General features: G+C 44.8%; 2 protein-coding genes across 3 annotated transcripts; one reads left to right on the plus strand and one right to left on the minus strand.

The window, feature by feature from the left end:
* Positions 1-2,789: 2,789 nt before the first annotated feature.
* LOC124483437 (butyrophilin subfamily 3 member A1-like) lies at positions 2,790-8,867 on the minus strand. Of its 2 annotated transcripts, none has more exons than XM_047043892.1 (13): positions 8,799-8,867; positions 8,194-8,276; positions 7,567-7,920; positions 7,172-7,450; positions 6,828-6,950; positions 5,391-5,480; positions 5,058-5,093; positions 4,908-4,931; positions 4,465-4,485; positions 4,318-4,341; positions 4,214-4,240; positions 3,815-3,907; positions 2,790-3,656 (listed from the first exon to the last, which is right to left on the minus strand). In XM_047043892.1, the coding sequence occupies exons 2-13, from the start codon at positions 8,249-8,251 to the stop codon at positions 3,118-3,120; spliced, it is 1,668 nt and encodes a 555-aa protein (XP_046899848.1). In that variant the 5' UTR covers positions 8,252-8,276; positions 8,799-8,867; the 3' UTR covers positions 2,790-3,117. The 2 variants fall into 2 exon arrangements, with proteins under 2 accessions (XP_046899848.1, XP_046899849.1); XM_047043893.1 differs by lacking the exon at positions 4,465-4,485 and adding an exon at positions 4,701-4,721.
* Positions 8,868-9,057: 190 nt separating this feature from the next.
* LOC124483576 (sphingosine kinase 1) lies at positions 9,058-25,640 on the plus strand. Its single transcript, XM_047044074.1, has 5 exons — positions 9,058-9,572; positions 17,551-17,700; positions 22,686-22,780; positions 23,025-23,140; positions 24,616-25,640. Exons 1-5 carry the CDS (start codon positions 9,149-9,151, stop codon positions 25,493-25,495), a joined length of 1,665 nt encoding a protein of 554 aa, XP_046900030.1. The 5' UTR covers positions 9,058-9,148; the 3' UTR covers positions 25,496-25,640.
* The last annotated feature ends 203 nt before the right edge of the window (positions 25,641-25,843 follow it).

Raw genomic sequence — 25,843 nt, forward strand, 5'->3', positions numbered from 1 at the left:
CCACAGCTCACGTAACCAAAACAGGGAACCAATTATGCAACCAGGTTGGAACAGTAAGGACGAGAAGGACCCGGTGCCCCCAGCCTACGTGGAGAGAAATCACCCACCTCAGAGGAGAAGCCAGGGCTTCCCCCGCTTGTGTCGTCCCCCCGTCCCCCCTGTCTGTGCTCCCCTACATCCAGATTATGAGTCACCCCAATCAGCCTGACTCACTGTAAAAGGCTGCCCCGGTTGTGGGGAAGAAGAGGCAGAAAAAAAGAGGTTGGGGGTGAAGTTGGGAGAAAGAGAAGTGAGTCTGAAGAAGAAACAGAGCAGAATGATAGAGGCGGGGGCGGAGGAGAGAAAACCAGGCCGACAAGCCGATCCTCTGGAACTCCTCATTGTTAAGCTGCTTTGACGGGGACTTTGTCTTGGTTGATTTCAAAAGCTAACTTACTGCAGAGACGGTTCCTCCTCCCTCCAGTCCACCCTCCCTCTCTTTCTCTCTCTCTGCAACCATGGGTGTGTGGACGTGTGCGCTTATCTGTCTTGCGTCCCTGAGAACAATCGGTGGGACGACTCTAAGCATTTACTACAGCCTACACACATTTTGTCTGGAAGCCTAATCTCATTTTGGGGGATTTTCCAGAAGCTTCTTCACCACCAGGTGATGAGCTGTGTAGGCTTGTCTCACTTCTCAGACAATAGCCTATGTTGGTGTAACTGCATCTTTGGCCTAATGAATAGTCGCATATATGCCTGCTTCCCCATCCCAGACCAACCGACTAGAGAGCAAACAGCTGGAGAGAATTGATTCCATTTGCTTCACACACTCCCAACTCAGCTGGGCCATTTTGTGTCGATAGCTCACAAGGAAATCCTCCAATCTTCCCTCCAATTGAAAATCAAAAGCATCTTTGTTCAGGGGCTGATTGTGTAGGCTATATACAGTTGCAAGCTGCAGAGGACAGGCAGGGCTCCAGAAGATGGGAAGCACACAACACTGCATGCTCCGTAGCTAAGACATGACACCGCACTGATGTTTGAATTTTAGACGTCTCTCTAGAAACCTTGGAAGCTTTCAGAAGAAAGGGGAAACACATAAAACACAGTCACCATTTCAAAATGGGAATCGCTGGGACATTTACATGATCCTATTCAGTGTGAATGAGGTGAAAAGCACAGCTTTTATAGCGTATCACGTGGTGCATACGAATGAGATCATATCGTTTCCCCCGTGGGGGCCAGGTGTTTACTGAGTCCACTCATTTCCATCTGCATCAACCTAAACCTCTTCCAGGGGATCCTGCACTGACACCTGAGGCGCTTCCTCACATTCAGGGTGCCATGACGATAACGGTGAGATGTTGCTGAGAAGAGGTCAGCTTGACGTGGTGCTTATCGGTACCCTTCATGCTATGTACTGTAGGGTTTACAACCTCAAAAGATGACACACAATTCAAATGCATAAATGGCCTTTGGTTGCTTTATTGGTACTTCCACAAAGATAAAACCAAAAAAAAGGAATGAACAAAATAATAACAAATAGAACAGGATCGGATCCCTCACCCAAGGTTCCTTCTGTTATTCTCAGGTTTTCCTTAGAGTTTCACCTTGTTTTCGTCTTTGAGGGTTTTAGGTTGGTTTAGGTTCAGTTCAATGAACATCTGTGAACTTCTCTGTGGCATTGCTTTGGAAATAACAATTAATTTGATACAACAGGGGGTGAAAACTGGAGAATCTGGTGAAAATACATTTCATACTTATAGATGTTTGATAAGCAGGTTTGAGGTTTCAGCATTGGGACACAAAGACACACTGGTGTTGGCCTAGTCCGTTCTGTTACTAAATACAACACTGCCATCTGCAGGTATAATCTTACAGTATTGATGAAGTTCACAAACTTGTAAGTATTTGAAGTATTCCTTGTGTACATTTGTGAAAACAATTTTATGTTGTTTTCACAAAAGGTTTTTCTCCTGCGAGTTTTTTTTAAAATGTTCTTCAAAATCTTGAATTGAAATTAACATGTATTACTTTAACACATGGTATAAAGTATATATATTTACATTACATTTAATCATTTAGCAGACGCTTTTATCCAAAGCGACTTCCAAGAGAGAGCTTTACAAAGTGCATAGGTCACTGATAATAACAACAAGATAGCCCCACAGCATTGCGGGTAGTCAAAAACAAGAAGTACATATTGTGAACAACCAAAAAATAGTGCTAAAGGGAAGAAACCATAAGAGCATGTAGTTAAACAAGTTAAAATTACACAACATTAATCTCTAAGTGCAGGTGTACCTGTAGGAAAGCAATACAAATAGGATTAACTAAAATAGAATACAACAGTTTAAATGAGCTACCACTAACCAACAAGAGCAACAGTCTAAGCAAGAGTCATTGTGATCCTTGAGGAAACTAGCGTTGGGTTCAGCAAACCATTCCTAAGTACCATTGTACTCCCGGAACAAGTGCGTCTTGAGCCTTATATATAACACATTGGCAATACAGTATTAGTTACTTCAGCAAATGAAGAACTCAAAGTTTACAGTTGAAACGGTATGGCAGTTGTTCAGTCTTTTTTACCTGGCACAGTGCAACAACATCATCTTAAATACAATATTGGCTAATTTGGTCAATTATTTCATTGTACATCACTCATTATAGGAATTGAAACAATGAAAAAATCATGACTTACTTTGTATATAAGACTATCAACCATAAGTTTTAAGGCTGCCCCCCCCCCCCCCCCCCATGCAGTTTGATCTACTTATTTACTTATTTTCATGCTGATTCCCATGCAAGTCACAGCTACAGTCCTGTATATACTGTAGGGTCCAACCCCCTTGGATTCCACCTCCCAGGAACAGCATCCAGTCGAACTTATCTTAAGAATACTTGTTCATAGAGTTCATATCTTTCATGGGTGATCGTTCTGTTGTTCTCAGAAATATCATTTCTTTATTGCAGACAAACACATAGTTGACATTGGATTTCCCCCATAGATTTCCCATCTGCTATAGAGTCTAGAAGGTATATCTTTTGGTGTTGGGAAAAGCTTTCGGATATAGTGCTTTTCCCTTAAGTGCTTATGTAGGTTGTTTACTGTTCGGCTGGTTATCATTTTTTGGGCTAATCATTGGTAACAGGGTCAACGATGATGAGTTTTGAGTTTTGAGTTTTCAAACTTCCAATTCCAAAGAATGGATAGACCTCTTGACAGTTTTCAAATTTACAATTTGTATAAGTGTAGATATGATCACCTGACTTATCGGTGTTATCATGGTGGGTCACATTATAAAATGAGACGAAACTCTCATCATAATTCACAAAGACCCCGACTTTCTCTGTCTCTCTTGTCATAAAAAGAGATAGCATAGTACCATCATGAATACTTATCTTCCCCTGCCTGTGCCTCAAAGTCCAGCAGCCTTCTTGAACAGTGCAGCCTGAAGTATTCTCCTTGTTGATAGAAGCTTTGACCACTCCTACAATCCAGCCGTTCTTTGGTACCTCCACAATAAAATAATGTGACCCAAAGGAAAACCCCTCCTTTGCCAAAACACAGGGAGCTTTCTTGAAACGTTGATGGGTGTTTGATGCAGGTTCAACAGTGTTTTTGGACCCTTCGACAGGAACATGTTCAGTTCCAGGTTCCAGAGTGTTGGGTTCTATAAAGAATGGAAAGGTTGTAGGCGCCAATATTGAGTAATAACATGACACTTAGCACATAATATTTGTTGAATGTGAACAATAATTTATTTAAGTGAGAGAGAAAACTGTTAATCACTTAATGATATTACACAATTACGTTAGTATGTTTACTTACCAAAGCTCTGTGGGTGTTTTCCAGTGTTTTGCACATCTTTGTCATTTACTTCAAGATCAACATGTGCATTGTCAGCATCCAGATTGATGGTTCCTATAGAGAATGGAGTAATATTTTCAATAACAAAAACCCTAAAACATTTGTTTAAAACAATCTGTTCAAAATTCAGCAATATGTCACTTATCTAAAGCTGTATGATTCCTATGCCAGTCACAGCTACAGTACTGTATATACTGTAGGTTCCCACCCCCTCTGATTCAACCTCCCAGTAACAGCATCCAGTCTAACTTCTCTTGGAGTATTATTGGCTGATCTAAAGCTGTAATTATTTTATTTAATTATGTAATTATTAGCTGCAATTATTTATTACACAAAATGGAACAGTGTAATTTCACTTACTGTGACATTTGACCACATCGCTGTAATCTGTGAAGAGATGTTACATGATCATGTATCCTTCTATTTTCCTAAACAAAATAATAGACAAGATTCTTTGTACTCACCCAATTTTCTGGTATTCAAAAAGTCTGTTGAAAAAAGGATGGGATTTCTTAATCTAAACTGATTCCACTGTACATTTTTGTTACAGGGGAAGTGGTTGGATATCTAACTTTGCATTAGATACATGTACTGAATACACACACACTTACCTAATTGTTTCTTGAGATTTTCTGATAAATAAAACAAGACAAACAACTGAATTGGTAAGCAAGAACATAATTTTACCAGGAGTCATTTTCTTTTATAACAAGTTTCCAGGCCTTAACCTCTACTGTATGTTCTTACTTTGTTCTAGCTGTAAGTTTTTGTTACAGGGAAACTGGTTGGATATCTAACTTTGTATAATATACATTTACTGTATACACACACGCACACACACAATTACCTAATTGTTTCTTGAGATTTTCAGATAAATAAAACAACACAAAAAACCTTTACAACAAGTTTCCAGGCCTTAATCTCTACTGTATGTTCTTCCTTTACATATTATCAGTTTTAGAATCTTTATCAGTTATTCATTCAATGTGGAATACTGTATGTACAAGCAGGCAAAAACATTGTTTTCTACCTCACAGCCAAACACAGTCCTTACCATTCTGGATAATATGTGATTTAGCTGTTGGAGAAATTGTATTTACATTAAATAAGAGTAACAATATATATTTTGTTCAAATGAGTAAATCTTCAGTGGCCAGTTAAGACAATATAATTTGTTAAAAATGTACGTAGCAACACAACTTACCAAATTGCATGAAACTGACATTCACATCTTTGCCATCTACAGTGACAAATAGTAATTTAGTAATCAAACAGAACTACTTTACAGAACAGTGAGGCTCATCACCATATCAATAACAGTAAAAAGGTCCTAATATATAGAGTTAATCTATCATGTTCATACACAGTACTCAGTATATGCTTCTGCACAAAAAAAATTATGATGAGATTGTATATCATAAAATAAAAACTGTGAGTATAGAAAAGAACCCTGAGATAAAATGTTTACTTGCAAAGACAAGATTTAATTCAATGTTGTACTTTGTCTTATGTCTACAAAAATATTTAAATGACTTACCTTTTAAGACAGCTGTTTCATCCTCACTCCCATGTCTTTTTTTGAACACAATACATGTAGTATTTTGTCCGGATCTGGCCCATGATTGAGCTGTGAATAAAAAGTTTAAATAATTGATCACATACTGAACATCCACATATGAAGTTTGGTGCATGTCTTTATCTGTGACACATAAAAATGACCTACTGTATATTGACATCATTACTAAAATGTTACAGCAACCTTCTCATAGAACCAGTAGACTTAAAACAGAAGACTACAGACTAGTTTACTCTGCCTTGCCTTTGATGCACATTACTGTAATTGACATGGCCGACATTATGGAAAAAAGCAGGGGGGGAGATCTTTCTTGTCATTAGAAGCACCATGGTGATCGCTCAAACTGTGGTCATTTTTTTTTCATAATGTCCACATGACAATTACAGAAAATAAGAAACAGCGACCTCTTATCTGGGAGCACCGAAATATATGAAATGTAACCCCAGCTCCACTATGTGGGTGGAATAATTGAAAAACTTGGCTGGTCTCTATATTCCGGTACCTGATGGTACATTGGGGCTGTGGGAAAAGACACAAGTCACTATGTCGAGATTAAGACAACCAGAATTCATAGAGGCTGAGATGGAAGTTCACCGATGTAGACAAAAAAAAATGTTTTTAAGAGGTATTGAGACGCTCAACACCCCCTACAGATTTAGCATTGGTGGTCAGTACATCTTTGTCTGGGGTCTCAAAAACACCTGAGCAATGCAAAGCCAGGTTAAATGACCTTACACAGAGTTTGGAGGAATAGGGGCAGGAACATCTAGTACATCAGGTATGTCTACAATATATTTACTTTTGTTGTAAAACTTAAAGTGAATTGTTATGCACAATTGCATGTCTAAAGTCTTCAACTTATCTGATTTATGAATAAATGTCATGTCCAATGTGCTCTACATTTTCTGCTTGAGTAATGCAACCATTTGCCAGAGCTATGGGTGCAGCCCCCTGGTTGGTTGCCATCTAGCTCTCCATCACGTTACTACACCCTCTACTTTGTACTGGCAAGTGGCATTCAGTACATGGCCATATTGTGCGGAACACAACATTCCACAAAGGAATCACTGGATTTCAGAATCTATGCACTGGTTTCAGCAATCAGAAAGGCATTTTCATGCAACCAAATGTTTTTTCTATTACAATTCGGAATGTTGACGACCTTGATTGAATGCACATTTTTTGCGTGGTCACACCCATAGTGTATTATTTTGCCTATATTCACTCTAAAATATCTAGTATATTTGAAGAAGTATTCTATAAATGGGCATGCTAACTGCAATGTTGCATGTAGAACTAATCATGCACTTCATACAAGGTCACATTTTAGTTGGTTGTCCTGGTTTTTCATAGCATCAATGCATAGGCCTATATCAAAAACTGATGAGCGAAACATACCTTTTTCTGTGTTAATTCTCCTTTTGTGTACGCAACACAAAAGGATTATGACCACAGCAAAGACGATAGTCAACAGGGAGCCGATGATGAGCCCTTCCATTTTTGATTTGGGAAACAAATCATCTGAAAAAACAAAATGAGCATGCATTTGGTGATTTCAAGACATTTTGAACATTTGAAAAAGTAGGTCAGGATAACAATATTTTGACGAAGGGAAAAATATTCTGCTAAAAATGTGTAGTTATACAGTATTACAATCCTGAACATTCAGTGCAACCTGAAGTGATTGGAACACATCAATCTTCATTGAAAGACTTAAGTTTAAGACAATGAATATTACTTACTTGGAACATCTATCTTTGTTTGCAACATGTGGCCATTAAACTGCTGTTGAATTCTGCATGTAATCTGGTCGGAGTTTGTTTGAGCAACAACTAGTCCTTTTATGTCGTAGAGACCATCCTGGCCTCTAGATGTCTCTATGAGTTTAGCAGGAAGTACCTGCCCATTACTGTTCAGCCAAACCAGTTCAGGTTGGGGGTGCCAGCCTGTAGATTTGCACAACACTTCCAGGCCCCAATCACTGGGGCTTCTAATGGAAACCATCGGCAAAGATCCCTCACCTGCAAATGAAACATTTTCATAAATAACAACCAACAACAGAGCTTCAAAAAGCACATTTAGAATGAAACGGAATGGGAAAATAATTGAAATATGTCTGAAGAGACTTCTTCACTACCTTTGACAGAAACTGTGACCTCAGCAGCTCCCTCATTCCAGTTTGCTGTCAGAACTCCACATATGTATTGTCCACTATCGGAGAATTTTGCGTGAATTAGTTTTAAGGAGACGTTGCCTTTCTGAAGTTCTTCTCTGAAAAGGGACGTCCGTCCTAGGTATGTCGAGTCTGCTACGGCTTCAACGTCCTTCTGGTTTTCATAAACATGAACTGTCGAGATATTATCTAATGATTTTATTTTAATCCACTTCACCTTTACGTTTACAGCACTGATGCTGGGTTTGAGGTGACATGGCAACGTTGCGTTCTCTCCTGCAAGAACAACGACTGAACCACCCAAGACTTCAAATGTGTCTGAAGTTTGAAAGGGATCCAAAACATGAGTATATATTAATATACAGAGCCTATATGCATTTTACTGGGAAATAATATTAAATTGTAACTACATTTGTGCTTTTGGTACTTTGATCACAACACAGTTACTTAATATTACATATCAAAGGGCTCTATAGTGATTTTAACTTTAAAATAAGGTAAAAGGAGAATACACCCTACAGGTATGTCACAAGTAATAAACTACAAAATTAGAAAAGAAACAAATAGAAGAAGTAAACAAAACATTTTTACCCTGCTGGGTGGTAATAGTCAGTAGGGACAGCAGTTTGAAGAGCAAGACATATTTCATTCTGCAAACCAGATGGCACTGAACCCTAGAATAGATGAGTGATTAGTGGAGTGGGATAAGCGATTGGACCACGACTTTCAACTATTAATTAAAACATCACCATATCACAAAAATGAACGTAATATTTAATCTCTACTGTTGATTTTTATCCACACACCGTGTCGAAAGTGAAAGTTAGGCTACTGCCAGTCAAAGCACAACAGACAGTCGAGTAGGATAAACGCAAGACATTTCATCCGCGAAAAATCTAGTAATTATTGTCCTTTCAACTGTAATCACTAGCTGCCACCCCAAAACTTGATCCTTACCTAGAAGTCACATTAGCGCCAAATACCAATTGAAAGCCTAATCGATGCCAATTACCAACATTACTAACATAAGTTAACTAACCCTAACCCTATATATTAAAAAGTAGCGTTAGTGGGTAGGTATCCGATTTTCGATTTTCCACTTGCACACTATTTACTACAGATGTAGATGTAAGCCTGTATAAAATATATTCGTAGTCCGTGTTCCGTATATATTCGTATTCCTAGTCTGCTCTTACCGTCTCGCCCCTCGGGATAACTTTCGTAATCGAAATGTTTATTTAGTGTTTAGTTGATCGACGCCGAGCGATGGATTCAACACACTCACTTGCTTATTTTCACTTTCATTTTAAAACGTGGCAAGTGAGGCACAATGTGCTTCTCCAATCTCCAATTCTCCAATTCTCCAGTTCTCCAATTCTGTCGCTAGGTCGCGACACTACACCTCTATCAATTAACAAAATTGCTCAATGGGACTGAATTTAAATTTCTACTGCAGCCGCTACCCGATAGTCGCAGTTCCTCAACGAACGGGTGTGTGACTGTGCCCGCCGGTCTGTGGATTGGGTTCACATTACCCTCTCCACACATGATGGATCATAAGAAAACAGAACCAGACCTTTCCTATCGCAACGGAATTGCTCTGTATGGAGAATTCACAGCCATTGAAAACCGAAAAGTCAGGTACGCCGTGAGTCTAACAGAGAGGGACCTCACCATTCAAAAGATCACGTCCACGCCGGCGGGACGGAGCAAGGTGGTTTACAACTTAAAAGACTGTGTCGGTTGCCGGGCTTACAGGGGAGATGACAACACCGACACTGCAGCGTACTTCTCTGCTTTTTTCTACCCGTTCAAAAAACGCTGGATGAGTTCTGGGTTGTCACGTCAAAGGCTCGAGCAGTGCTTTCGGGTTGAACTGCTCCAAGACTCGCGTGCCAACCTGGAAGAGGCAGAGAGATGGGCTCGCGCCATCCGTGACAGCTCAGTTCGACACCAACATCTCAGAAACGGTAAGAAAAGTGACAGTTTAATTCAACAAAGTCATGTGAATAAATTCATTTAATGTTTTCTGTATTAAATCACTCAGATGGATTCACTATCTTATCTTTGTCACCTGACTCGGAACATAGGCTATTCTATTACCTGTTCTCACATTACAGTAGTCCAACTGAACAATTCAAAACAAGGATCATGCATTATACAACAGTAGGGTACCAACGAACAGTCAGAAAGACTATATGAAGTTCATAATGCAAAGAGGTATAATTACTCCGCTGACAATCTCGCACTATAGCCTCATTGTAGTGTTCAAAAGCTAAGCCATCTGATCATTTGTTCTGCTCCATACTCTTCTCATATGTCAAGTAAACTCGAACTTTCTCACCAGGAATCATATTTCTAATACAGTGACCCAGATAAGATTTCAATTTTCCAGATTATTTTTTGTTGCAACCAGACAATAGGGGCTTGAATAGTATAAGTCTCACATTTTCTTCCCAACTGGCCAAAACAAGCTTTAACTCTAAACCACATCTCTACAGCTATTGTAATTCTGTCTGTCTGAAGGAGTTCTAGAGGTCTGAATCTGAGCTGCACATTGGTAGACCTCTATTCAGTTTAGTCAACCTAAACCTCATAATTGAGCTATGATAACAAAACAGGTAGACAGAATAGTGTCACCATTGTTCTTTAAGAGGTCAAACCAATCATGGTTCAGCTGCTATGACAACATTGGCTGTTGCTCAGGTATGATCTTACAATTCACATATAAAGTTTTACGGAGCCTATTTGTTCATTATATGTTCACCTTCTCATATTTAGCATTGGTTATTCTTTTGATATCCCTTTGTTATCCCTTTGATCCCCTATTGATTATCTGTCAGCACATGCCAAATGCAGTCATAGACTTATTTGTGCAGTGCCAATCAGAGACTCTGCTTACGGTAAAAGGTTGTGACCAAGTGCACTTCACTAACTGCCGAGTCATTGGACAGGAAGACAGGTACAGAGGTCAAATGTCAACCCACATCATTGTCCCCCTGTGGCCATAGCAACCAAGTGACCAATTGAAAACGAGGTACTTTGGGAAAGAAAAGTGTAAAAGCGACACAGCTTGTGAATCCCTAGTGGCGTGTATTTAGCTACATCATCCTCTAGCTGGTGTTAGTTAAACAGAGAGAGAGAGAGAGAGACGCTGAGAGAGTTCTACTGTATAGAGAGCCTCAAAGGACGTGAGATGCTATTGAGATGCAAACAGAGGTATTTTTATCCACCTTATGCATTCATTCATGATTCACGCCCATTTTAATGGTAGGCAGGTTTTAGACTGCCATACATCCTTTCCACAGCATTGTCAATGCCGTCCCACACTTAGCCATGAGATCCTCATTCTGTCCAATCGGCATGATTGCCTGGTATTGAAGAATTGACTTGGGTAACCTTTCAGCCAATATGTTCTTGACGACCAGTTTAAAGTAAACGTTTCACGTTGGGTCTGCTTGTGAATCAACATCAACTCCCAAACCTTCAGGCAAGCTTTCTATTGCTGCATGCAACTGTATAAGTATCTGAAGCATGAAATTAAGAGAATAATAAATAATAATGATGAGGGGGACTTCATAAGGATTGTCTTGATGCGCATCTCAAGGGTTTCTCCTTTTAGACCCAGAAAGCAGGTCACTGTCAGTACAGACAATGGCGAACATGCACTAAAGCATAACTGGTTGTTAGACAAAGTACATAAATACTATAGTCCTTTAGCCGTCATTCCATTCCTAACTAACACTGTTGGCGTCCTTTCCGTTTACAGTGAGATACTATGATCTGATGTTAGCTGGTTAAAGTTGTTTAAGCCAACAACATTTGCCCTCTATGGTGTGTGTGTGTGTGTGTGTGAGTAAGTATGAGCGTGCGTGTGAGTGTGTGTGTGTGAGAGTAAGTGGGAGTGTGTGTGTGAGTAAGTGGGAGTGTGTGTGTGTGAGTAAGTAAGAGCGTGCGTGTGTGAGTGTGTGTGTGTGCTTGAGGGCCCTGCAGTGAGACAGCAGCAGCAGCGGCAACCCTCTCCCTGAGGACACGTGTCGGACGTTTTCCAGGATGGGGTTTGACGTGCTGTCAAGACCTCTGGCTCAGGCTCTCTGTCTCTCTCCCTCTTTCTCTCTCTCTCGTTCTCACTCTGTTCCTCTTTCTTCCTCTTTCCGTGTCTCTTTCATTCTCTTTCTCAGCACCCATTTTTGTTTATTTCTCCCTATGTCACCTTGTCCCTCCCTCCCCATTTCTCACTTCTACCCCCTCCAGTACCTTTTTCTCTCCCCCCCTCTCTCATTCTCTCTCTCCCTCTCTTTCTCTCTCTCCCTCTCTCTCCCCCTCTCTCAACTGTCTGTATCCAGAACAGCTCTGTGTTTTAGGACTGACAATGTCATCAATGCCCTTTGAGAATAAGGGGGAGGACAGGAATTAAGCCCGACCTGACGTATAATTGGAAACTAAACCCCAGTACTACAGAGTTCCGTTCACACTGCCTGAGTGTTACTCTCTTCAACTCAGCAACTGATGTTAATCATTCTCATCCTCTCGGAAAGATCAGTTTCTTCTTGTGCCTCTTGTCTTATTCTGGGCGGAGGGAACGCTGCCTCTGAGTGGTGAGAGAGAAATGTGGTTGTGGGTTTTAATGACTGGGTCCTCCACACACAATCAGCCTTCACTTTATTTTTGACAACTTACAGCAGTTCCGCTGGTTACATCTGATGTTGGGCCTGTTCGTAGTTTCCACGCACGTCTGCAGTCTTTGGTGTGTCCTGGTGCAAAGAGTCTGATTATAAGATGAAGAGACTCAAAATGACAACGTTTTCTTTGAGGTGTTTTAATGTATTTATTTATTAAACTGACACTGAACTCCCACTGCAGGAAGCACCCACGATACGTCTCTCTGGGGTGTGACAATCAGCGGCTGCTTCTTTTTCACGCTCCTCTCTTCTTCTTGTCTCTCTCTCTCTCTTTCTCTCTCTCTTTCTGTCTCTTTTTCAGTTTCTTAAGATAGATAGACAGAGAGCTAACCACCAACACCACCTCCTCCTCCACACCCTCTGTGGTTTGGCTTGCAACTCAGCCACAGTCTGCTAGCTCACTCAAACAGGCTTGTACACACACAAACAGCTGGATGTCCTGTGTTTAGCTTGAATCGACCGTGCACTCTAGCAGGTTGTGCATTGTAAAAAGTCTCTATCAATTTGATCGTGAATGTATTACAATAAATAGGCTACACTAATTGAGAAACAGTTTGCTTTATCTTCAGGAACTGGTCTTGATGTCACTCTTTCATGTTAGTCACTGTATTGAGGACAATCGGAGGTCAGTTTGTGATGTCTCTTGGTACCGTCAGATTGTAATACAGCAGTGTGTTTCTTGAATAAACAGTCGAGGACAATGTCGCATGGAAAAAGACTGATACAGTTTCGAGGTCAATGCCACAGGTCTTGACAATCTCTCCCTCTGAGATTGTACGCAGTTCAGACTTCATAACACGAAGAGCGTGCAAAATAGTGTCTGGTGAGGATTCCTACGGTGACATGATTCTTGTTTACCGTCCTCGTCAGAAGCCCCATCACGGACTCTACAGACTCACCGCGCTCTGCCACTCTGAAGCACAAACTGACACGCGCTCAGGTTACCTTCAGGTATTTCAGGTTTGTTTGAAACAGACCGATCTTATTTACGAAGAGAGGCATGGCCAAATCACGGCCTTTATCCCTTAATGTGTCAACTGGACTCTCTCCTAATGGAGGTTTGTTGAGGCTTTAGTACATCGCTGAGTGACGGGGATAAACTTAGCGGAGCGTCTAAAATATTTATGTGCTAGCTAAGCATGATTTTGGATGTTATTATGAGCTCTGAGCTCAGTAATGTCGATTTTCTCTGACACCGAGATTTGGACCGCGCACTCCTACTCGGATTCAGTGTACGCTATCATGAATTGACGAAACCTTCGATCAAATGCTTTTGAGCCGTACGCCGAAGTTCCCTGTGATGTCAGAGGGAGCCACGACTGCTCTGTCCCCTATTTCCAGCGTCCACCTCTGAACAGAAGCAGTTTCTCGTGGTCAAACCAGGGCAAGCTAAAACCAGCCATACATTATTGATGTACAGTAGTGTGATCTATCTATGCACCAATAACGGATGCACTCAAACCATGCAAATTGAAATATAATTAGAAAGACTAAAGTGGACCCGAAGACGACAGTGGTGCTGGTGTGTTTCTCTCCTGGAGTTTAGTCCTGTTCTTCTCCCTCATGATGGTGAACAGGAGTCCTACCCTCGTGGCTCCCTTGTTTGAGGTGATCAGTGATCGCCATTCACCTACGGTCGTTGAACAAGAAGAAGAAGAAGAAAGGAAGACCTGCATACTTGTACCTGCCTCAGGACAGGGCTGTCAGACAGTGACACCATATAAATAGCAGGTATTTTGAGATTCATTAACACAGACCGAGACCAACCACACCTGTAAGTCCTCCTATTGTCCCGTTCAAATAGACCCGGCTCACTCTCATGAGCTTATAATGAATGCAGTCATGTGTCACTTCAAGGGGGGAACCAGTTATTAACCACTTAGTCATTGACTAACGCTGAGAAATGCGTTGGTGTGTCCGTGGTTCAAGCAACAGAACTTGGATATCTTACGTGGATATCTTTATGGCTAAACTTGTCCAACGCCCATCTCATAACCACTATATGTCAGAAGAATTGAGAATCCATTAAAGAGTAGAGCAGTTAAGATAAAACGTTATTCATTACTATAGGAAAATTCAGATGTATATGTCATTAAGGCTGCTCTGACATCAAAACAATCAATGTCAAAATAATAATTATAATCCAAAAGAGAGACCGGGAGTTTAACCTGCCCTTCTGCCTATGTTTGACTGTAAAAACAGGTAATGTAGAACAGGGAGGTATTCCAGAAAGCAGGTCATGAGACATTCCCTGGTAGGTTAACTCCCCAGCTGACACCAAGCGTTGTAGCAACATTTCCAGGAGGTTGCTGCAGCGTTGTGTGTCAGCTGGAGGGTTATTGTATTCGGTTATGTCGCATAACCTGCTTTCTGGAATACCCCCCAGGAAGATATAATCAGTTTCTAGGCTACTCGGCTGTTTTAAGATTCTGATGTCTGGTTTTCATTCAACACACAGCTGTGATGATTTCATGATAGTTCTGGAAAAATCTCACGCTTCTGGGACAACGGAGATGAGGGCCTTATTAAAGACACCGCAAACGTCTTCGAAGGTCACACAGTCCCATGTTTACTGTTGTCAGAACAGCTCTGTGGTGATTCGTTTAAGTCTCCTTCGCTGTCACGTCTCCTTCCTCGTAGCTTTGTGAGGTTCCAAGTGAACTTCATCAACCCTTTCCTCGCGGAACAACGTCACTGAATAAATGACGTGTTTGATAATCTGTGTTATCACCTGTCTGTGTCTATTTAGCAAAGGGCACTAGTAAATTGATAAGGAGCAGGATTATGGTTTAGTGGGCTGTGTCTATACTCTGTCGCAATCACAGGAAGAGATTAACATATTGGAGCCGACATAAAACATGTAGCTGATTATTTACATCCGTCCACCATATACATGTTCACCCATGTATCCACACACACGGAAGGCAACCAATCAGATTGTAGAGATCCCCTTCCGCTGTCAGACAAACCACCACCATCCAGCATCATCGGTCACAATCAGGATTCTAGAAGTACTGCAGTGGCTTCTCTGAACACAAAAGCTGGCCATTGTAGCCTGGCCAACACAATGACTAACGCGCAGAGTAGCCCACCTCCAGAGAACACCTCCGATTTTAATTGTTTTAGTTGTTTTTATGTTGTCGAAACATAATTTGGCGTGATTTGCCTTGTTCGGCATGTAGAGCCCTGTTGTTGTGTCCAGCCAGCGGATGACACGGGGGGGGAAACCCAAATGAGATGGGTAAACGGTTGATAAATGTGTGGAATGCTTTGATTCTGGGAGGAATGGGTGGAGGGGGGGGGGGGGGGGGGTGAAGAGGAAGTGGGTATCGGCTCAAAATGAGTCTACAGAGTGCCGGTGGGCGTTAGACAGCATGGTCAAGACTACAACTGCCAACTTGGTAGAGAGGGCGCCCTTGCCAAGTCATGATTTAGGAGGGTTCCAGCAATGGCATCCAAACATCCCCCTAAGGACCCCGTCATTAGAATCATCACAGTGGGTTCGAGAGGAGGTCGTCTTTGGTACTGGCATAAGGTTAGATAGCTAAAGTATTTCTCCTCTAGTCGTTGAATACTTGACGAAGTCTTTGAGAAAATGTTGTCAGTCATACGTGCTAGTTGATAAAAGGGTGGATTGATGCAATAAACATTTGACACGACAAACAGAACTGAATGATGACACACCCGTGTTTAAGAACCGTTGCTCCAATGTCCTCAACAACAAGAAACTGCTATTTAACCGTAAACAGCAGTGGGTGGTTCACTCATTAACCTCGCACACACACACATTATCCAGTACAGGTGTGTTTCTCAGAAAAAGGGCCTGGTTTTCTCTCTCACGCATGTTATTGTTAGCACAGCCATCGTACATGTTATCGGCTGACGTCACTCAACCAATCACTGCAGGTGTGTTTATTGAAGGTAGGCCTTCTGCTTCAAGGGACACAATCACTGCAAGCATCCATATACCCGGACACGCATGCTCACACATCATGTGTTGCTATGTACCTACATATATTGCGCCATTGCTGCCCCCATCCTCCTCCGTGCTGTGTTCTGTAGCGTTTCTACAGGGGGTTCTTAATGTTCTGCAGTAGAACTCTGCATGTTGCTTCACCCGGCTGTTGGTTTGTGCAGTGTCTTTCAGTGTGTTGGGGGGGGGGGGGGGAACTCTCCTGCTATAGTCTGCATCTCTCTTCATTAGCAGCAGTCTCTGTTTGGGATCCCACACTGTGCTCCTCTCATCTCTCAGATCTTTAGGGAGGTTCCTTGTCTGCTGAGGGTTAGGTTGGTAATTGCTGCTTATCTGTTGGTCCGTGGAGCCTTTGACTTAGCTTGTTAAAAGTTGACACAAAAGTTAGATTTGATTTTCCATTCCACCGGGGGATTCATATCCTACTGTATGCTCCCTGTCTTGTTATTGTCTGTGCTTGAGCTATGCTAGCTGCTTCGAGGCAGGGCGTTTTTTCTCCTCAGATAGACCCACTCCAAAGACAAACCTATTTACAGTGCAATCAAATGGTGAAATCAATACGCAAGTGTCCTGGCTGGATATGTTCTGTGTGGTTATCTAAGGATACCTTATCACACGATTTTGAGATAAACATGTTGCTATTTCCAGCGCTTTGAAGAAGGGAAACCGTCACACGCCCCTCAGTCATAAACGTTCCTCAGTTCCTCAGTGTCTGACCAAACTCCACTAACTGACATAGATAGCTAGATATAGGTTGTGATTCATAAACTGTGCGTGTGTATGTGTGTGTGTGACAGAGCTCATTTCTTGAACTTCAAAATGACAATCGTTCCACGCAACATTCTTTGTCATCTGCTCACTTGCCGGAATGATTCTCCCTCCAATCATTTTAAAGCTGCAGGCAACTGGGGGGGGGAGTTGAATTGTTGTCACAGATTTGACTAGCGAAGACTTGCCGAAGGACTCATAACACCTGCCACAGCTTCTCTAGACACTACTGTCCCCTAAAATATCAAACCACCTGGGCCCTTCTAATCACACCAGTAACTTATGCTGTTGTCTTAACATTCTCAGTACAGTCAGAATATCTCTCAAACCAGTGAAAGAGATAAGAGACCACTGTACCGGAACCTTCCCTTGCATACAACAAAAAAAAATAAACCTTCATAACATGTTTCATTTCGACACAATATTCCTGGTGGCCCAAACTAACCTCTCCCACGGCCTCCGTCTGTTGCCAGGTGTTGAGTCAAACTCTGCCTAATCTCTCCCACGGCCTCTCCCTGTTGCCAGGTGTTGAGTTCAGTGAGGTGCGCCGGCCGTGCAGGGTGATGCTGCTGGTCAACCCCCAGAGCGGGAAGGGAGACGCCCTCAGCCTCTTCACCGGCCACGTCCAGCGCATGTTCCATGAGGCCGGCATCCCGCACACTCTGGTCATCACAGGTGGGGTTCCCTTCACACACACACATACACACACACACACACACACACGTACAGACTCAACACAACAAGCACCCACAAGGATTCATTGCAGGTCGGTTAGTGTCTCAACTGTCCACGACCGCAGCATCTAGCCCAGAGGCCCTGCCAGCGGGACAGACCATCTAAACACAAAATCACTCGTCCATATCTCTTCACTCCAGTAGGCAATGTGGCCTTAGAGTAACTCTTTCTCTTTCTCTCTCTCTCTCTCTCTCTCTCTCTCTCTGTCTCTCTCTTTCTCTCTCTCTCTCTCTCTGTCTCTTTCTCTCCTCTCTCTCTCTGTCTCTCTCTCTCTTCTATCTTTTCTCTCCATCTCTCCTCCCCCCTTCATCCCTCCTTTCCTCCCGTCCTCCCCTCACTCCTTCCATCCCCTGCGGCATCAATTCTCTAAATGTTTTCATTCTGTCACAGTCATTACGATGATCAAGTGCCAGTTTGCCCATATGCAAACCCAAGCAGTTATGCAATCTACAGTATGTGCACACACGCACACGTCTCAGTAAATCTAATGGGATCCGGTGTGAAGTCGTAGGCCGTATTGATGTGGTAATGCTGTTCATAATGAGTAGCTGGCATGTGGTTAATGATTATCAGAAAAGAGATTAATTTCTGGAACGCCGCTAACTCGCCGGCAGATGTCCGGGTTATTTCACACAGCTCGCATATTCAAGCTCTGCAGTGTGTTGAATAAATCTGCCCTTTTAAATCACTGCAGTGTCAAACATTAGCCTTGAACTCAGTCTTTCTCCTCAGAGAAAGAAAAGGAGAGCGGGAGGTGGTGAGGGAGAGGGAAAGAAAGAAAGGAATCCTCTTCCTCCATGTCGGGTAAAGTGCTGAGTGCGTGAAAGCAGAAAAAAAGGGAGAGCAGCGCTTACCTCAGACTTCAGAGAATCTTCTGGAAGAGTTTCATCCGGAGAGCCTTATTTGAATAGACTGAATTCCTCCGTCTATCAAAGAGGGCAAAGATTCAGAGGCACTCGTCACTACTGCCTGTGAAGAGACATTGTGCTTTGGCGTACAGATCTGGTTCTCCAGTGTCATGCAGATGAGGCGGGGGTACCAGGTGGTTCTTACCGGGCTCTAGTTATGTTCATTTGTCCGTAGGGGTTTGACCTGCTGTAGAAGGCAGTCTGTGTTGTACATGCAAGCGGGAGATTACTTACCCGGATTTTAAACATTATCAGTGAGAGGAAAGCAGATCCAGTATCTATCAATGTCGAACGGCTGGGGTTGGTTGGAGGGAGACAGGAAACGGGTGGCTTAGAGAATACACTTGTGATTATTCAGGTTACTTTTGATCAAATGTTATGTTGCTAATTGGAGCACACTTACCCATACTGCTGAGAAGGGCTGCTTTCCAAACAAACAAACAAACAAACCAAAAATCGTTCTCCTTCCACCAATAAGTGACACCCATTCATCATATATAATATGCAATCTACAGCTTCACTATGACATAGATGACCCTAACCGTAATACAAACCCTCTAATTGCAGCCCTTTTTAGACAAACGTCATGCTTTAATTGGAGCTTTAACTCAGAAAGAGCAGTCCTAGTGTCTTAGCACAACGCTAACCTCTTACAGGCCTATACAGCCTGTAACTGGGCTAGCAGTGGGGTTAGCATCGGGATGCTAACGAGAGGGGACAGTCCCCTTATTGGAGCCAGGGCACCAGGCATAGCTAGAGGGGGGAAGGAGGAAGCATGAGTCCAAAGCCGAGGAGGAGGACGGGGGGCACGGAGAAGTTGGCATGAGGGTCTCTCTGAAGCCCCCTCTGCTCCCAGCCTGGGTTGGCCAGGAAATGCTTGTCAGGTTAGATAATAACAACATGCTTGTCTTGTCTCTCCTCCCACTAAGAATACACAAGGTACACATTAATATGGCTTTTTGTCAGACCTGGAAACTACAAATACAAAACGTGCAGTTTTGGTCACAATCGAACCCAGATTTTCACAGAGCAGCCTTAGCCGAAAAACTCTGATACATTTAGTTTGTTGACAATTCCATCAACTGTTCACCATATATAGACTCGCTGAAGTTGCTTTCGAGTTTTACATCAAGCCTTCCCACAGGGAGAGGTTTTGGGATGAGATGTCTTTAGTGGGATCATTTCCACCGTGCTCAGTCCAAACACATGTACTTGCTGTAGAACCCAGTACAGTGGTCTTAGAACACTGTGTTCCAACAGGCTGGTTCTCTGGGGGTTGACAAGAGCATACCAATGTACCGGTTCTAACCCCTCAGGCTCTTACAATGTTTAACACACACACACACACAGAATGTACAAGATCATTACTGCCTCTTTTAATGGACTATCACAACAGATCTGAACTTGCACACACACACACACACACAGAATGTACAAGATCATTACTGCCTCTTTTAATGGACTATCACAACAGATCTGAACTTACACACATACACACACATGGGCATACACACTCACACACACACACACACACACACACGGGCATACACAGTGGCACTGCAGTGGACAGAAGTGCTGATTCACTGTCAGGACCTGCTTTTACTGTGAGTGCCTGTCTGTTTCTGAGAGGGTGGCTCAGTCACACTGTGGACGGGATGGAGAATGTGGAGCAAGGACAGGAAAGTGTGTGTTTCCGTGTGTGTGTGTGTGTGTGTGTGCGTGTGTGTGTTGCTGGTGGGTATGGAGGTTATGCCTCTCTCATGAACCTGTGTCGCAACGAGATATTTTAGTGAGATGTCATCGACTGTCCTCAGTTTCCCTCCCCCCCCCCCCCCCCCCACACACACACACACACACACATACACAATTTGCCCCTCCCACAGGGCAGTGCAGAAACTAGGAGCTATAATGAGTAAACCTGCACAAAATGGAGTTGTGCATTCAGGCCAGAGGCACCCTTGCCCAGGCTATAAAAGTAATGTACCCAGCAGTCTTTTCTCTCCACAACAACCAAACATAAAAGAGTATTAATTGGGCAATAAAATGTTCACTTCTGCCCTCATCATCTCTCTTTTATCCTCCACTCCCTCTTTGCCATTACCCCCCTCCCTTCATCCCTCTTCGGTCTTTTCTTCATTTCTCCCTCCCTTCATCTTGGCTAACTCCCCCCCCCCCCTCCCTCCCTTCCTCCCCCTTTACTGTACAGTACATCGATTCAAACTATAAAGGGAGCGATAAGCGCTAGCTAAGCGCTGACCTGTCCCCTCCCTCAACACTCTTTTCCCACTCCCCCCCTCTTCTCCCCCTCGTACAGCTGCATCTCCCATCACTCTCTCCACGGAAACCTTTAGAGTTTATAGCATCTGCACAAGCCAGTGGGATGTGACCGGAGGGCAGATAAAGGGGAAATTGATTCCCCCTCTCCTGTGCTCCTATCGAAGCACAGCTGAGGTAAAGAAAGCTCCCGGTAACTGGAAGCCTCCCTTGAGGCCGTGTGTGTGTGTTTGTGTGTGTGTGTGACAGACAGGCTGAGTGTCAAGACCAGTTCAACGCAATACAGAAACAGGGAGGACGAGCTCGACAGGAAGAACAGAAGGAGGGAGGGAGATGGTGTCTGTGTACATGTGTGTGGGGGTCAGGGAAAGGGTGTACGCCTATCTGTGTATGTGTGAGCGTCAGAGAGAGAAAGAGATTGTGTGTGTGTGTGTATGAGAGAGAGAGAGAGAGAGAGAGAGAGAGAGAGAGAGAGAGAGAGAGAGAGAGAGAGAGAGAGAGAGAGAGAGAGAGAGAGAGAGAGAGAGAGAGAGAGAGGAGAGAGAGAGAGAGAGAGAGAGAGAGAGAGAGAGAGAGAGAGAGAGAGAGAGAGAGAGAGTATGCGTGTGTCGGTGTGTGTATGAGGGAGAGACCGTGTGTAAACACCCCCATCCCCTGTCTGAAGGATTAGGGAAGTGTAGTGGAATAAAAGGGAAGTTAGAACGGCGAGACATAAACCATTCCGTTCACACCACCCTGTACTGCCCCCTGCAGGTGCAACACCCAGACGCCTTTCCTACACAGAAGATCAGCGTACATCTGCACTAGAGGCAGCCACTGAACTCACTTTACCCAACCTAAATTGTTGTTTAAATTAGGAGAGGTGAAAAGAGGTGGAAAAAGAATACAAAGCAATAGCAGGGTTTGTCCATTCTGAAACGGGCATTTCCTTTCGAGAAATAACTAAATGTAAATGTAACATGCTAAGTTGAGAGCTACTCTTATTTAGATGAGACCACTTCACTTGATTATTTGATTTCCCCAGTTTAATTTGATGAAGTGCTCTGAGGTAATTCACCCTTGGAATCAACTTTGCCCAGTCATAGATACTTCATTCAAGCGCTGTGGATTGGCTTTCCTCTCAGACTCTGAAGGGTGCTGGTGGGGAGTGTGTTTGTGTGTTTAGTGTAATAGATCACACTCCCAAACACATACACACTGGCACACACTGGCACACACACTGGTAAATACACACTACCGGTAGCTGACACACATAAAATGTCACAAACCAACAACGAGGCCTTAACATCTAAGTTGAACAAATAAACCCTGATCTGTGTACACAATCTGGCAGGATATGTTTGCACGTCAAAAAAAAACTAGAAGCAATATGTGGATCACATACCACATGTGTGAAGGTGGAAAAAGAGCAGTTTGGTTAGTGTGTGAGTGTGTAGCTGCTGTTCTGGGCCTTATGATAAATACGAGGACAGTCGACACGAATAATGCAGGATCCCAATCCACAGCAGACACTCTTTTGCACTCTCCTCTTGTTATAAAATCTGAACGGTGTAATATCTCAGCGACTTAGAGAGTCCAGGGTAGCTGGAACATCATTGCCGTGGCAACCGGAACATCACCCCTCAAAGTCCTCCCCACACCGTGTCCTCCGCAACGTCCAGAAACACAATGCGGCCTTGGAACCTGAAAGCACCACGACTAAGAAACGACACAATCCAACAGTGTGTGTGTGTGTGTTTGCAGAACGTCAGAACCATGCCAGAGAGCTGGTTCGCGAGGCTGATCTCTCCCAGTGGGACGCCCTGGTGATCATGTCTGGAGACGGCCTCCTGTTTGAGGTGAGACCCGGCTGCTCCTAAGAGCCACATCCACAGATCAGTCCCCTTTATCAGACGTGAACACGCTGTCGTTCATCCATGTACATCACACGATAGTCAACACGACTTGCATATATTCATTTTTCTTTTTCATCCCCGAAGGAATGTATAATTAGTGCGTATGTTAAGTGCAGTGATTCATCAAGGACTGAGCACAAAAAGGTCTTGACAAGTGTGTGTGTGTGTGTGTGTCTACGCCCCCCAGGTGGTGAACGGTCTGATGGAGAGAGAGGACTGGCGAGAAGCCATCCAGATCCCCCTAGGGATCCTGCCTGGGGGGTCAGGGAACGCCCTGTCAGCATCCATACACCACTACTCTGGGTGGGTCACAGCACAGACATACACCACTACTCTGGGTGGGTCACAGCACAGACATACACCAAGAGTTGTATTTCTGGCACTGTATCAATATTGATGGCCCCAGACCGTGACTCCTCAATAGCGTTTGAGCACACACAGTCACGGGCCTGGCTCACATCCAGACCTCTCGCCTTCACTCTGCGAGGGAAGGAATGAAAAGCAGGAAATACTCGTTTAACGCATCTGAACGAGCCAGATTTGACTTCAGGAGTGCCTCTTTCAGGTGGGCATCACATGAGTCGCTTTGTGTGGTGGGCTCGACAAACGCACAGTGCTTCGTCCTGCATGTTCCACGTTCAGTTAGACACACAGTGCCCTTGCCCCTTGCTGCAGGCACAGTAAATAAGCAGCGTTGAGCCGTACTGGAAGAATCCACCCTACTGCTAGCTCTTTCTTTAGCCCCCCCGATCCCCAACACAATCAGACACGCACACAAAAGCCCCATCACCCAGACCAGTCACACAATATCAGGAAGGCCCCAGAGTCTGCTTTGTCCTCTCTCCTCCCCTCCCCCCTCCCCCCCTTCCCTCCCCCCCTCCCCCCTCCCCTCCCTCTTCCACCCTCCCTCCCCCCGCAGGGATGTCCAGAATGTCTGCTTTTGTGTTAGATAACGGTGGCAGGTTACACAGGCCACTTAGCTAGAGTTTCTAGGATCCTGTGGTTGGGTTAGTCTCTGATGCAGATGAATGGCGTTCAGGCCGGCCGGGGGGGGGTGTCGAAGTTCGGTTCCCAGACAGAGCCCCCTCTGCTGGTGTGGAGTGAGCACCGCAGCGTGAATCCAGTTCAAGACACCGGCCGGGTTTGATGTGCGACGAAAGTTTGAGAGTAAAGACGAAAGCCTCGTACTGAAATGTGTCATTACGTTTCGAGCATCCTCACCAAACGTCAGGGAAGAAGGAATTCGGGCAGATACATTTCGAGGTTATTTTTGTCATGTTTCAGACTAGTGACAAGGACAGAGATGAATATAGATGCAACCTCAGTGCTAGTCAGCCCCGTGGAGACCTTTGTTCATGGCTGAACGGGGCTGGGATGCTAACAGCAGGTTGGGGCGGAGCAGAGCTGGGGAGGGGGCGGGGTAAGGTTAGTGACCCTCCCACCCCTTCACCCCCCTCCCCTCCACCAGCTGACGCTGTCTTTGTTGTGCTGCTCATAGTCTCACTTTCTGCTCGACATGAATCCCTACTTTATATCAACTCCCCCTCCTTACCATTCGAACCCCTCATTAGCTTTTGGGGCCCCTCCCTCCACCCACACACGCACCCCCCTTTGTGGCCAAATGTCTCTTCAAATCCTCTTCTTTGAACTCATTCTGACCTCCTGCCCATGTTGCAAATTACCTACCCACCCCCCCCCCCACCCCCCTAAAACACTTATGTCTTCACCCCCCACCAAGTCCTGACTCTCTGCCCCCTTCCCTCCCTCCCCCCCCGCAGGGCCCAGGCGGTGTCGCGCGAGGAGCTGCTCGTCAGCTGCGGCTTCCTGCTGTGCAAGGGCCTGGTGGGCCGCATGGACCTGACCTCGGTCCACCTCTCCTCCAGCCGCCGCCTCTTCTCCTTCCTGTCGCTGGCCTGGGGCTTCGTGGCCGACGTGGACGTGGAGAGCGAGAAGTACCGGCACGTGGGCGCCGCCCGCTTTACCGTGGGCACCCTGGTCCGGCTCGCCTCGCTCCGCGTCTACCAGGGCAAGCTGGCGTACCTGCCCGCGGAGGCGGAAGAGGAGCGCCCCGTGTCCATCGAGGTGTCGCCGCAGCGCCCGCCCCCCTCGGCGTTCTGCCCCGCCTCCCTGCTCTGCGGGCCCGCGCACGACTCGCCCGCCCCCAAGGCCACGCACACTCTCCACAACTCCTGCCACTCCAACAACTCCTTCAAGGGGAAAAAGAACGAGGCGATGCCCGGCCACAGGGCCCTCACGGGGCCGCCCGACTCCCTCCTGGTGCCCCTGGACCAGCCTGTGCCCAGTGACTGGGTGGTGGTCAAGGAGGAGGACTTTGTCCTCATGTTGGCCATGTACCAGACCCACCTGGCGGAGGACCTGCTTGCCGCGCCCCAAGCCAGCCTGGAGGACGGCATCATCCACCTGTTCTACGTCAGAGCGGGCATATCTCGTACGGCGCTTCTCCGACTCTTCTTAGCCATGGAGAAGGGCATGCACATGGCCACCAACTGCCCGCACATGGTCTATGCCAAGGTGCGGGCACTGAGGCTGGAGCCGTATTCGCCCAAGGGGGTGATCACGGTGGACGGGGAGGCGGTGGAGTATGGGCCTGTGCAGGCCCAGATACACGGAGGGCTAGCTAGGCTAATCACGGGCTAGGTTAGGGATTGGTGCCGCGGAGCTAGGCGAGGCATTTCTTTGCACTTTCCATAAAGGTGAGGTCGGAATTTTGCCGTCGAAACCTTTGACATGCAAGTGCCATGGTTCCATGGCTAAACTCTTTCGAAGGATACACTCTGAATCATGAGTTAGAATATTAATGAATTACCTTTTTTTGAGACTGTTAACCTCCCTTGTCAGAGGCAACCAAGCTCCACTTTTCGCACCAAGGGGACGACAGTTGTCATACTGCTGTTGGCCGTGTGGTGAGAAGTCTGCAATCGTAACTCACTCACCCGCACATACAGTCCCTGCCTATCAAATACCCCCCCCACACACACACAGAAA

The sequence above is a fragment of the Hypomesus transpacificus genome, chromosome 21, assembly GCF_021917145.1.
Source record: "Hypomesus transpacificus isolate Combined female chromosome 21, fHypTra1, whole genome shotgun sequence".
NCBI lineage: Eukaryota > Metazoa > Chordata > Actinopteri > Osmeriformes > Osmeridae > Hypomesus > Hypomesus transpacificus.